The sequence below is a fragment of the Papaver somniferum genome, chromosome 7, assembly GCF_003573695.1.
Source record: "Papaver somniferum cultivar HN1 chromosome 7, ASM357369v1, whole genome shotgun sequence".
Taxonomy (NCBI): Eukaryota; Viridiplantae; Streptophyta; class Magnoliopsida; order Ranunculales; family Papaveraceae; genus Papaver; species Papaver somniferum.
Window position 1 is genome coordinate 266,387,702 of NC_039364.1, and position 12,489 is coordinate 266,400,190.

The following is a 12,489-nucleotide window of genomic DNA, read 5'->3' on the forward strand; positions in this document are numbered from 1 at the left end:
GGAAAAGTTCTGATACTGTAGGCTTTGGGCAAGTCCCGACATTTGTTTTTCATTTTCTACTGTTTCAGAGAGGAAAAGGATATCAGGTTTGTGCAAAGATATGAGTCCTTTGAGGTGTTGAGTTGTGGTTGGGTTACTTACTCCTTGGCGGTTCCACGCTAAAATATTCATTTTGGTTGAAATATTGAAAATGGATTTATTTGTTTGCTAATGCGAGATGGGTGTGAAAGGTTGTTTTGTTTTGATCAGGCTATTGAATTGAGTCTTTAATGGTATTGAACTGAGTAGATATGCTCGGTTTTGAGGATCTATTTGAAGGTAATCGTTTCAGGGCGATTACAGTGGATAGGAAGCCTTATGGATGGTGTTGAATCAGTTGGCTCTGACTGTTGATCTTATTACACGTTAAAAACTATAAGGGGAGTGTTAGTATTAGTCCAAAAGCACTCTGTGTTAGCAGAGAGGACTCGATTTACAGTACCGACGATAACCAAATTAACAGAGGACTTGAATAACACAAAAGCACTTTGTAAAAACAGAGAGGACAGAAAACTAGATTCTAAGCTATTCTAGGTACTACTAAGGCAAACTGGTAGGTGACTAGATATAAAAAAGTAGGCAACTGAAAAAACCTGCACGGTAGACTGGAACCAAAAAAGTCAGTTGCTAGGTTAAGGCGCAAGATTATAGCTAAGTCACTTAAAACAGAAAACAAAAAGATCAGAGATTTCTAATAAAGGTGGATATCCACCGGCCCCCGGATGTGTCATCACTTATATAACCAGAGTGTGCTGTTGAGAGGATGGATTGGCAGCCTTGGTTGCTGATTTTCTTTAATAGTTGTTGTTTTTGTTCATGCTGCTGCTGTTGTTGATGTTCAGGTCAGATTTGCTAGATGCTGCTACATAAATCCCTTTGAATCGTTTTGCAGGTGCATTCTGAGATGTCCATTGCGACAGGTTGTCGTCATGAATTCTTTCGGATATGTTTGGCGAGGATGAGGTCCCAATTCCAGAATAATGAAGATAGTTTTGCTACTCAGGATTAACTCTCTTATAGCCCGGTCTCGCAGTCCTACTTGATGAGTTTGATGAAGAATCTGACGAAGAATCTGAAACTACCTCAAAGGTAGCCTCAATATCCGATGTGAGGAATCTGTTGGGGCTAGACTGACCTTGCTGTTGTTGTTGAAGTTGTATCTCTTCCATTGGTTCTTGAATGTGGACTTGCTGCTCAACTTCTTCTTCTTCAGAGTAAGATTCATTGATTCTTTCAGATTGGTGGGTGTTGTTTTTTCTGAACCATGTATAGAAACTATCCGATTTTGTTCCTTTAGAGGTAGAGGACATGAAAGAGTTAAAACCGTCTTGATGATATCCTGCATATGTTTGTTCTCCTCCAGATAAGGAGATAACATACTGATCTTGGCTTGATGATGCAGGTGATGGGTGAACTGGTGAATGGTGCACTTCAAGGCTCCAGTCACTCCAATCAGTATCGGGATCGTCAACATCTACATTAAATCTCTCCTCTTCAGAATAGTTTTCCACAGGGATAGGAACATGCTCATTCATTCTCTAAAATAGTGCAAGCTGTAGAGGTGCTGGTGATTGCATTCTTCGTTGTGTAAGGAGATAAATATCTATGCAATTTTCAGTTATGTGGCCTAATATTTTGCATTAGTTGCACAACAGTCTAGGAAACTCAAGGAATTGGACAGCTACCCAATTGACACCGTTAATGCGATTAGAGGCTCGGTACCAAAAACTAAAGGTTGATAGATATTGATTTTCAATTTAACATACATACTGCTGAAACCAAAGGGAGATTTTGAAATGGGTATCCATAAGTAATGAGCTCTCCTCAAATTGAAGTGATATTTTTAAGTTGGATATATTGAGTTTGCTCATGATAAAGATTGTGCAAGATGATTTCGAAATTTTCACTATTTAAGGAGAGGGTTTCAGGGTTTAGGTAAGGATTCCAAGGATGCAACATCAAGATATCACCATAGATAATTCTAGTTCCCTGATTAGGAACTCTTAACATTTCAAGACGATTTTCAAACTTGATAAGGTAATAAAATTGACTAAATTTGCTAACAGAAAAGCCTCCTTCAATACACCACCTATAACTCAAGGCACATCTAACATCAAAAGATTTTTTACTTAACCTGGTGAGAAAACCACCAACAAGCTTATGCCTCCACTCTTCAACTGAGCTATTAAGAGACCTAAACTTGCTAGCTCTATGCCGACGATACATAATAAAACTAAACAAGAAACAAAGTAAATACAGACAACGACAAGCATAAAACAGCACACAAGAGACTAAGAGCAGGGCAACTAGGATTAATGGTTTGACAATGCAAACTCTTGAGCAAAGGGGTTCTAATTTATAGGAACAATCACTCAAATTAAGGCAAGGCATAATCATTACAATCCAGAAAAAGCGAGAACTAAGTTTCTTGTTTGAACAACAATTGAATTTATCAAGGCTTACTTAAAAAGCGGGAATGAAAAAGGTTACCGCAGGATGTATGTTTTGATTAGTTCATGGATCCGGCGATTTAATACTATGGTGCCACCTAGAGAGATGAGATTGCAATTCCTAATAAGCAAATTTTTTGGGACAATTTTTAGTGGATTGATGAGATCAGAGAGATTAAGCAACAGTATTACCTCGGAATTGGTATGATAAATCCGGCGGAACAAGACGGATAGAAGAAAAAATCTCTTGAATCAGAATCAATTTCAAAGATTTGGTAAAATACCCTTGAGATAGGCGGTGTTCAATCTTTAATTGATTTCTTGACTGAGATGTAAGAATACGATGGAAGCAATCCTGGTCTTCTGGGTTGAAAGAGAGCTCGAGGTGGGACATAGAAGACATCGAATCAGGTAGCAACAACAACAATTTTTCAGTTTAAAATCTATAATTTAACCATCCATACAATAAATCCACACTCTGGTATTTTGGTGATAACAACATCCGATCTGGGGCCGGAGGAACAAAAGCTTATAGGAAGCTATTGGAAGTATTCATGGCGAATATTCGCTATTGGAAGCTAGGGTTTGCCGCTGGTTCAATCTGATGTAAGAAACAAAGATGATATAGGGGTATTACCAGGAAAAAATAATAAATAAAGATGATCAGCTAAATTTGCTAACAGAAAAGCCTCCTTCAATACACCACCTATAACTCAAGGCACATCTAATATCAAAATATTTTTTACTTAACCTGGTGAGAAAACCACCAAAAACTTATGCCTCCACTTTTCAACAGAGCTATTAAGAGACCAAAAGTGGCTAGCTCTATTTGATTATTCTTTTTCTATTTCTAGAAAAGAGTTCCTACCAATTTTAGTCTATGTAAGAAAGCATAATTGCTCCCTTCTAGAAATAGAGGAAATACATCTTTGAGGTGACAGGAAAAACTAGACGAAAACCTAAAAATAACTCAATTCCCTCATTTATACATAAGCATATATAACGTATCGGTCGATGCGGCAAAATCAAGGTTGTGACTATGGAATGAATCACTTGAATGTTGTTCATGTTAAAAATGTTTTATATGAGATACTTTAGCTTTAAAATGTTGTTCACTTGAATATCTTATACAATATCACGAAATCCCAAATGATTATTAAAAATGTCATGCATTACAAGCACTTCCCGTCAAAAAAATTTTAAACCAAGAATGTCGTTTTTTTGGCCTCACACCAATTTGATTCATGATATTATGTTTGACTTGGGTCACGTTTTCTTTGCGGATTTGATGTTTCAGAGTGATCAAATATCGATTTGTATGAAAGGATTGTTTTAATATTTTTCATTCACCAATAAAGTATGGATGGCCAGTGAGGGGACCAAAATTGACGTGTAATTGTTATGAATGCTCGTCTATAAAATCAATGTACAAACTTTTACCATTACACATGTATTGAGAACTGATATGTACATGGGTTTGTTAATTTAAAGCATATGGAATCCTGAGATACATTGTGAGTTCATATATATTTAGCAAAGATAAAAACAGTTTCAGGAAACCATAAAATTAATGAATCAAAACAAAGTAATTTTTGAAGTGGATAAAGTGAATTTTGAATGTGAATGCAAAAAAATAGGCGGCGTTCTCTAAATACACACACGCAACGATGGCAACTTGTATTGTTTAATAAGTAAAAGAAACAAATTCATTTATCGACATAGATACTATTGTGGTCTTATTACATGTCTTTTAGTTTCTCATATTTTTGGTTTTTTTTGTTGTAATTTTTATTTTTTATTTACATTTATACGGAGGAAAACAAAAAAAGTTATTTACGGTAAAACTTATCTCTAGATTAGTATTTATCTATCTGTTTGCGGTTAGTACGAGTCACTGATATAGAGATAATGTATCATTTTTTCATTTTTGGCGCGTTTAGTGTCAAAGTGTACACCAAAATTGTCGAATGAATCCGATTTAATTTGTGCAACACTCCCTAACGAGTGTTTTATGTAAACACAACAAATACAGGCCCAACGACGAAGCACACACAACATTAGATCCCCGTCAGGCATGCATCTGAAGCATTTTTTTTCCTGCTAAATCATAATTTCTTTTAGTATTTTGGAAATGATCAAAAAAAAGTTTGTTTGGGAGGATTAATTGTTTTCCGTTCACCTAAAAAATACAGCCAGTTATGGACCTGATTTGACATGTAGATGTCATGAATGTTCAATCATCTAAAAGACACGGGGATTTTTTTTTCCTGCTACATATACATTCTTACACCATCATTTCTACTAAATTCAACTCACATACTATTAATCTAAGATAACTCCTTGAAGTTTCATCTGACTAAAATTAAATAAAATCTGCAATATCGTGCACACATCGTTATTGAAATAAATATTGCATATCGGCAAATGGCACACTACACCAAAACAGCTAATTTGGAACGGATATAGGTGTTGCAGAGAGTTCAAGCAACGCCAGTATGGGGTAAGTTCGTTGAATAGCTATTGTTTTTGGGTAATTGTAAAATTTCATGTTGAGACATCTGTCACAAATAGGTCAACCATTTTTTAACTTTTGAAGATCCTAAAGTCAATGTTTGACTTCTAAAAAGAACAGGTCAGGCAAGTTGGATGGCTTGATTCTACAAAATTCCTACCCGCACCCAAATAGTTTTGAGCATGGTTTTTAAAAGCGCCCCTTCACGCTAGGCTTCGCTCCAGATTTTTCCAATTCGCTCTGAAGCATAGTTATGAAGCGAATATACCCTGAAACGCTACTTACAATGAAGCGAATATATCCTGAAGGCTTCGCTTCACGCTTCAACATACGCATCGCTTCTTAAAAATAAAAAACGCTTCACGCTTCCCTTTACAATTTCGAAACTGGTTTTGAGAAAGTAAAGGAAAACCAAGTGAAGAGAATATCCCCCAGATTCTCCCACGCGGTGCATCTTTTATACGAAATGATTACAATGTCAGACATTTGAGATCGGTACGAATTTTGCGGTGCCACTGCCACAAGGTAAATTTTGTATGCCACAGTCTATATTTTAGGTCATGCCAATTAGGGGAATGAGAGTTAGCTACCTACAGAGGAGCAAAAGGAAGCCACTGGCACAAACATTGAAAATTGAATGAGTCGTGGTTGAGAAAGGACTGCTAGAATTTTGATTTAACAGTAGTCTATGGTTTAATTAGGCCACTCCTCATTGGAAGATTGAACTCCAAGAGATAGATTCTCGAGTTTCATGGTATCTCGGGAGGCCGATTCTGAGTCAAAGGACTAGCACTGTTGTTGTCCGAGGTGGTAGTTTTGGCTAATACCGTAGATAGGACTAGCACTGTTGTTGTCCGAGGTGGTAGTTTTGGCTAAATTGTGATACTGGTTGAATACCCTAGATCTTGCAGTGCGAGTGTCCAAGAGTAGTCACTTTGCAGCCATTTGTTAGTTTTAAAGAAGAGAACAAAGGAGGCTTGAGATAACATTTAACCATACGCAATTGCCTAGAGGCGAATGCATATTCCGGAACCCTTCACACTCTGAGAAGTTTCTTAGAAGAAACCATTTTAACTTGTCTGCGATTTAGTTGCATGAGAATGCCTAGCACTGAGTAGATTATAATTTTGTCTACCATATATCTAGACTACTCAGCCAGCTTAATGATACACCACAGCCAGCAAGGATATACCATGAAAAGAAAAAGAGATTGACAGGAGGTTAAATTGAGACAAATTAGAACCAAAATCGACTATATCAATACTAATTGCAGCAAGGAAAATGATAAAGCTTCTTAGCTGAAATCAGAAATCACAACAAAAAATGTAAAACTGAATAAAACTAAGCCTATCGGAGAATTGGTTCTGTGTATTACTCAGTGATAAACACAAGGTGGCCGAATAATGTTTAATGAGTACCGATGTTAGTAAAACCTCTAATAAGTTGAAGATAGCAGTCCCTCTACTAAACGGCCATCCTTGGTAAGTATATAAGTGTCCAGTTTTTTAATTCTAGCGGGAAACCAAAAGAGAGCAGGTTATGTTAGTCCTATATCCGTGCACACAAAAGGGGAAGAAGCCACCATCCTCTTCCCTGGAAAAAAAACTCATCTGTAAACTCTATTTACCTGCATTTTTAACAAGCAAAAAATATATCAGCATGTTGCACAAAATAAAATTGCAGAAAACCAGGAAAAACAAAATTCATGGCAAATTCCAGACTCATTCCTAATTAGACCAACAAACGGTAATGGAAGATGGCCTCAATTCTAATTTACCTCAACTTTTCATGATTGATGATGACCTTGATATATAACAGAACTAAACTGAAATAGTATTATCAATACATAACAATAAAATCATGTTTGTTTATTTCTCTATCATTACTAAGATGAAAGCTATGTCTATCAGTACGAAGGAAAGACACGGATCCCATTTTTATGGTGTTCGTTTTTTCCCATTACCATTACTAAGATGAAAGCTGTCTCTATCAGTACGAAGGAAATGAAATAGCACCATCCTGGTGCGCTATCTCTCTACCTTATATCACTATCTATTACGTAATATGTCCAAGTTAAAGTTACCCTTGACCTAATTTAAAAATTACAAATTTTTATCCATGAGACCTAAAAAAATTCGCCCCGTCTGAATTTCCAAAACGTTACTCCTCCACCTCCTCCTCCTCCAGTAGTTGCTAACATTGATGACTATCAAAATTACTTGATTATTATCTCAATCCTACACATATATTCTCTCTTTTTACATATAAAGATACAAAAGAGAGCAACAGATATCATGTTATTTGTGCTTTAATAATGGTAGGATAAGATCTTGCAGTTATGAAATTAGAAATAATCATTCTATAAAAGATAATCATTTGATGTGATAGAGTTGGAGGAAATCACAAATTATTAGTTTTGAGGTTAACAAGAGTTCTTGATAACAAACGAAGATGTTAGGAGGGAGGTTGCAATTATAATATCGCTGAGCGTGATCAGGGGATATGGAACGAGTTGTGGTGGATTATCTTTTTTTAGTTTAATAGGGTAAAGTGGGAAACATACAAAATAAATCACATTTTCAATAGAATCATAGAACCACTTGAAGCTAGAAAAACTAATGCCATTTCAAGAGGTGCCTTTTAAGATGCAATATGTTGTGGCACTTTCAAAGAAGCAGTGGCAGACGACGTTCAAGTGACCACTATCAAAGTACATCAAAAAATAAACATGTTGTAAGCATTTGAACCAAATGCAGCATGTTTAGCTTGGGTTTTATTTCATGCACTCTTAACTTCACTACCACATACCCGCCTCAAATAAGAAAAATGAAAACTAGGTTTGGGGTTAGGGAAATGATCTGTGAATTTCCATCATTACCTCAAATAACCTAACACAGAACCCTTCCTACATGTCTTACCACATTAAAGTAATATTAACAATTAAAACAAAAATAAAAACAAATTTTGAATGAAATCCCTAATTTTAGGCTTTGGTTGTGATCAGAATTTGTTTCAAAATTCAACCGTAAGAGAAAGGGCATAGTTTAATCTAGGAGTTGCTTTGGTTTCTGCAAACTGGCAAAACATGTCTTCAATTAGCTTGATGTGTAATTAAAATATATACAGAAAAGATTACCTCTTAAGGCTTGGTAGCCAAGAATGGCAGCCATGGCAAAGAGAGGGATAGCAATTGGGGCAATTATCTGTCACGGATAATGGCAGGCCCATTGACTAAACTCTCCACAAGTTTGACTGTTAAACCAGCACTTGCCACATGTTCATCAACCAATGGTTTCTCAACTAAGTTTTTTTGGTACAGTCCTTGTTTACTGTGCAGTTGGTTCTCGCCATCAATTTCTTTCACCGACTCTCCAGGTCTCGTGGTAGAAGCTTCTGAACAAGTTTTTGTTGTCCATTCTTTGCATGACCCCACTGGAGAGTCCATGATAGATGGCAAGAACCAACTGCACAGTAAACAAGCCATTGTACACAGTGACGGGGTATTTCTTGTACCATAGTCCTCCCGTTTTGCCTAATTGGGTCCATTACCAATGGATCATTAACAACCCCTAATCGATCACAATTAAACAAAATTTGAATGAATTCAAAAATTCTAGGCTTTGGTTGTAATCAGAAGTTGTTTCAAAATTCAACAATAAGGCAAAGTTTAACCTAAGTGTTGCTTTGGTTTTTGGAAATTGGAAATCGATTCATGACTTCAATTAGCTTGATGTGTAATTAAAATTTATATAGAAAAGATTACCTGTTAGGGACAGGGCAATAATCTTCTTAGTAATTGGATCCATAATTTTGTCATCGTTCACCATTTTTTCAACCATAGTCCTTCTGTTTTGCCTAATTGGGTCCATTACAAATGGATCATACTACAACCCCCTACTACGAAACTATGAGCCTGAAACTTCAATTTTTCCATCATCTTCTATTAGACTTTGTTTCTTAAATGAATCTGAAAGCTTATCCTGCAGATCCTTCCTTTCTCATCTCATCGTCAACGACTTTCTCCACGGCTTTCTTTTATCTGATCTGAAAGAAATGGAGAAATTTAGATTGAGTGAAAATTTAGGGCAAGAGAAGAGGGGCGATGATTTTTTATAATGGTTTTTCGGACCGAGCAAGTTTCATGGAGGCCCATTTGTGTGTATAGAAAACCATAGTTTCCGTCTGGTCTAAGAGCCTCTCCAATGGAATGTGTGCGAAGGAAAAAGTTCTAATCCACATAGGATTCATAACAATATTTATAAAAAATCATCTTTAACCCATTGATGTGAAGATGATGTGGCAAAAAAAAAGTTAGACATCCTCTAGGTGAACCTCTAGTTTTAGAAATTCACTTAGAGCTTCTCCAATGACATGTATGTGAAGATAAATGTCAAAATCCACCTAAGATGCACATCAATTTTCACTAAAATCATTCTCCAACCCGGATGTCATAAATCAATGTATGCATGACTTTAGGTAGAAAATGTCAAGGGGAATGTCTAGTTTCTCACATTCCCCTTGACATTGTCTACCATCCTAGTCAGCTTTGTTTAATTACAAATATATTTTATTTATTAAAATTAATTCTAATACAATAAATAATCATTTTTGGATCTAAAAAAATCTTAAAATTACTAAACACAAAATTTACATTTAATAAGAAAATGATCACAAACAACACCATTGGAGATGAACAACTTTTTTCACCTAAACTTAAGGAAAATTTGGAATAAAGATGTCTTGTTTGTGTTGCCACATAGGAAATACATACAACAACCATTTGAGAATCTCTTAGAGGATGTCTTTCCATCCTAGTCACACTTTTGTTAATAAAAGTCAATGAAAAATAAAAATGGAAAGGATTTTAACCAATTATATGCCTACAAATAAGTAAACAAATAATATAGTACTTTATGGGTTGGAGATAAAATTTATTTTTCCTAATATTTAGGATTTTATACTCAAATGATGTCTTAGAAGTGATGCCACACATGAAATATTCACATTCACCATTGGAGAAGCTCTAAGGTCAATGGAAACCCATCTAAACACCCTTATAATGAATGATTTTTTAGGGACCAAGGTTTTTTTTAGGGGACCATGGTTTTATTAGGCCACCTTCCCTATGGTGATAAGGGGTGTCCTAAAACGTTGAAATGACTAACCGAACCTTAACCTAATTTAATTTAAAACCAACCTAATAACCACCTATATATATAACCACCACCTCCTACCACCACCACCGCCCACCACCGCCGATTACCACCACCACCACCTCCGATTATCGCCACCACCAACCACCGATTACCACCACCGCCCACCACCGCCGATTACCACCACCACCTCCGATTATCACCACCACCAACCACGGATTACCACCACCACCTACTCCCACCACCACCGCCACCGCCTATTTAAGAAATGTAACAACATCAATGCAATCACAACTAAGTTCTGTTACATAATAATTTTATCGAGTATAAAAGACGCCAGCCGCAACCTGATTCTGCCATGGGACCACTCCCGAGGTATTTTCCAACAAACCCTTCACTTTAATTTGATTTTGATTGCTTCAATCGAATAGAAATCATCAAAATAGGGTTTTAATAGGAGTTACAGAGCCATGTTCGGTTAGGCCGATTTTCCAAAAAATCCTAGTTTACTAACCGAACTTCTTGAAAATGAAGAACACGAAGAACAGTTCGGTTCTATTGGATTTAAAACTAAGTCACCGAACTCTCTGTTCGGTTGTTTCGCAAAAAATTTTAAAACTACAAAGTAATCGAACTCCACCCTTAGAACCGAAAAAAAACAAATCCAGTCTAACCGAACTGTGTTGTTGTAGCCACTATGTTGAGTTCCAAAACAACCGAACTTAGCCAATAGAGTTCGGTTTGTTCGCAAAAAATTTAAAACTACAAAGTAACCGAATTTAGCCAATAGACGATGGAACTTCACATTTTTTTGTTTGTTAAGTTCGGTAACTTCACAGTTTTATCGCGGAAACTGAATTCAGAGTTCGGTTGGTTAGCTGTTAGGTTCAAGTTTGCGAAAGAACCGAACTTTCTAAACTTATATATTCTTATATTACGTAAAGTTCGGTTAGATCAAAAGTGCATGCAGTTTGCGAACCAACCGAACTTTGTACACCAAAGTTCGGTTAGTTGAGAACCAACCGAGCATAACGATGTAACTCCTAGAAATTCTATTATTTGAGAGTTCGGTAACCTGCGTGTTTGGAACAAGTAACCGAACTACACTTTCAGATGAGTTCGGTTACTTGTTCATCTCACGGTGCAACCGAACTACAACTTCAGATGAGTTCGGTTACTTGTTCTGCATATAAAGTAACCGAACCGTTCAAAATCCAGTTCAAATCCGGATCATTTTGAAGATTAACAAATATTCTAGGAGAGGATGGAGATGAAGAATCAGATGAGTTTTCATCATTTGAATACTCAAACTTAATGAATTGGAAAAAAATAATTATTTTCCATGTTTTTCTCCTCCATCTTCTCTAACTCTACTCTCTCAATAATTCTACTCAACTAATAATAAACTCATCTTTTAATTTAATCTCACTAATTGTTTTTAACTAAATCAGTCACTAATCATGACTTAAAATTAATTAAGAGGGTAGATTAAGTATTAAATAAATAACTAGATATGGGGTGACCTAAAATTACTTCTAATGCCTTTACCCAAAATAAAATCATGGTCCCCAAAAAAATCATGGTCCCCAAAAAATCATTCCTTATAGTTATGCTACATTCTGAATTTAGCCCAATTATTGTTTTTGATTTAATCCAGGCCCACATGTATAGCTTTTCTTTTTAGACCCCTCAATCTTAATTTCTGGATCTGCCACCGCGTATTCTACTATTTTGACGGAGAATAGGCCAAGCGAAATTGGTGCCCTGAAGTGATTTTTTTGCTGGCTGTTGCGTAGCTATATTGAACCCAAGGCTAATGAAAACCTCACGCCATAGTGCTTGGCCGAATAATAAGTAAGTAGTACCTTTGTTGAAGATTCTCGCTTTTCTTGAGATTATTTCAAAATCATGCTTATGTGTACATTGTTTATCAACAGATTGGGTGGTTTAATTTTCAAAAAGGTCAGTCTCTTTTCTGTAAAGAAAAAGACTGTAAAATTTGTGGCGATATAATATAATACTAGGTATCACCGGGGCCGTAGGCCCCGTCTCAACCTTTTGTAAGAGTGGGATTAGCTGGCCGTTGTAAATCCAATTTGAAACTGGTTACTGGTCTTAAGTAACCTTTGTTAATTATTAGCTTATAGGATTAGTTAGAGTCGGATAAGTACTGTAATGACATTAGTATTTTAATCCCTTCATTGGGGTTTGATATTTTAAATGTTTGGTCAGGCCTTTAGAAGTTAGTATTAAATTTTAGATACTAAGTTTGTCTTATGATAACTATTGTTGTTAAAGACTCCTAGCAAGAAAAATCGCATTTTGGTTTGGCTTT

General features: G+C 36.1%; 1 protein-coding gene and 1 long non-coding RNA gene across 2 annotated transcripts; both read right to left on the reverse strand.

The window, feature by feature from the left end:
* Nucleotides 1-405: 405 nt before the first annotated feature.
* On the reverse strand, nt 406-3,085 carry LOC113293772. Its single transcript, XM_026542294.1, has 2 exons — nt 2,682-3,085; nt 406-1,513 (listed from the first exon to the last, which is right to left on the reverse strand). The coding sequence occupies exons 1-2, from the start codon at nt 2,890-2,892 to the stop codon at nt 1,035-1,037; spliced, it is 690 nt and encodes a 229-aa protein (XP_026398079.1). The 5' UTR covers nt 2,893-3,085; the 3' UTR covers nt 406-1,034.
* Nucleotides 3,086-6,268: 3,183 nt separating this feature from the next.
* Nucleotides 6,269-9,062, reverse strand: LOC113293773. Its single transcript, XR_003332549.1, has 2 exons — nt 8,765-9,062; nt 6,269-6,628 (listed from the first exon to the last, which is right to left on the reverse strand). It is a non-coding gene; the product is annotated as an uncharacterized LOC113293773 (long non-coding RNA).
* Between the last annotated feature and the right edge of the window lie 3,427 nt (nt 9,063-12,489).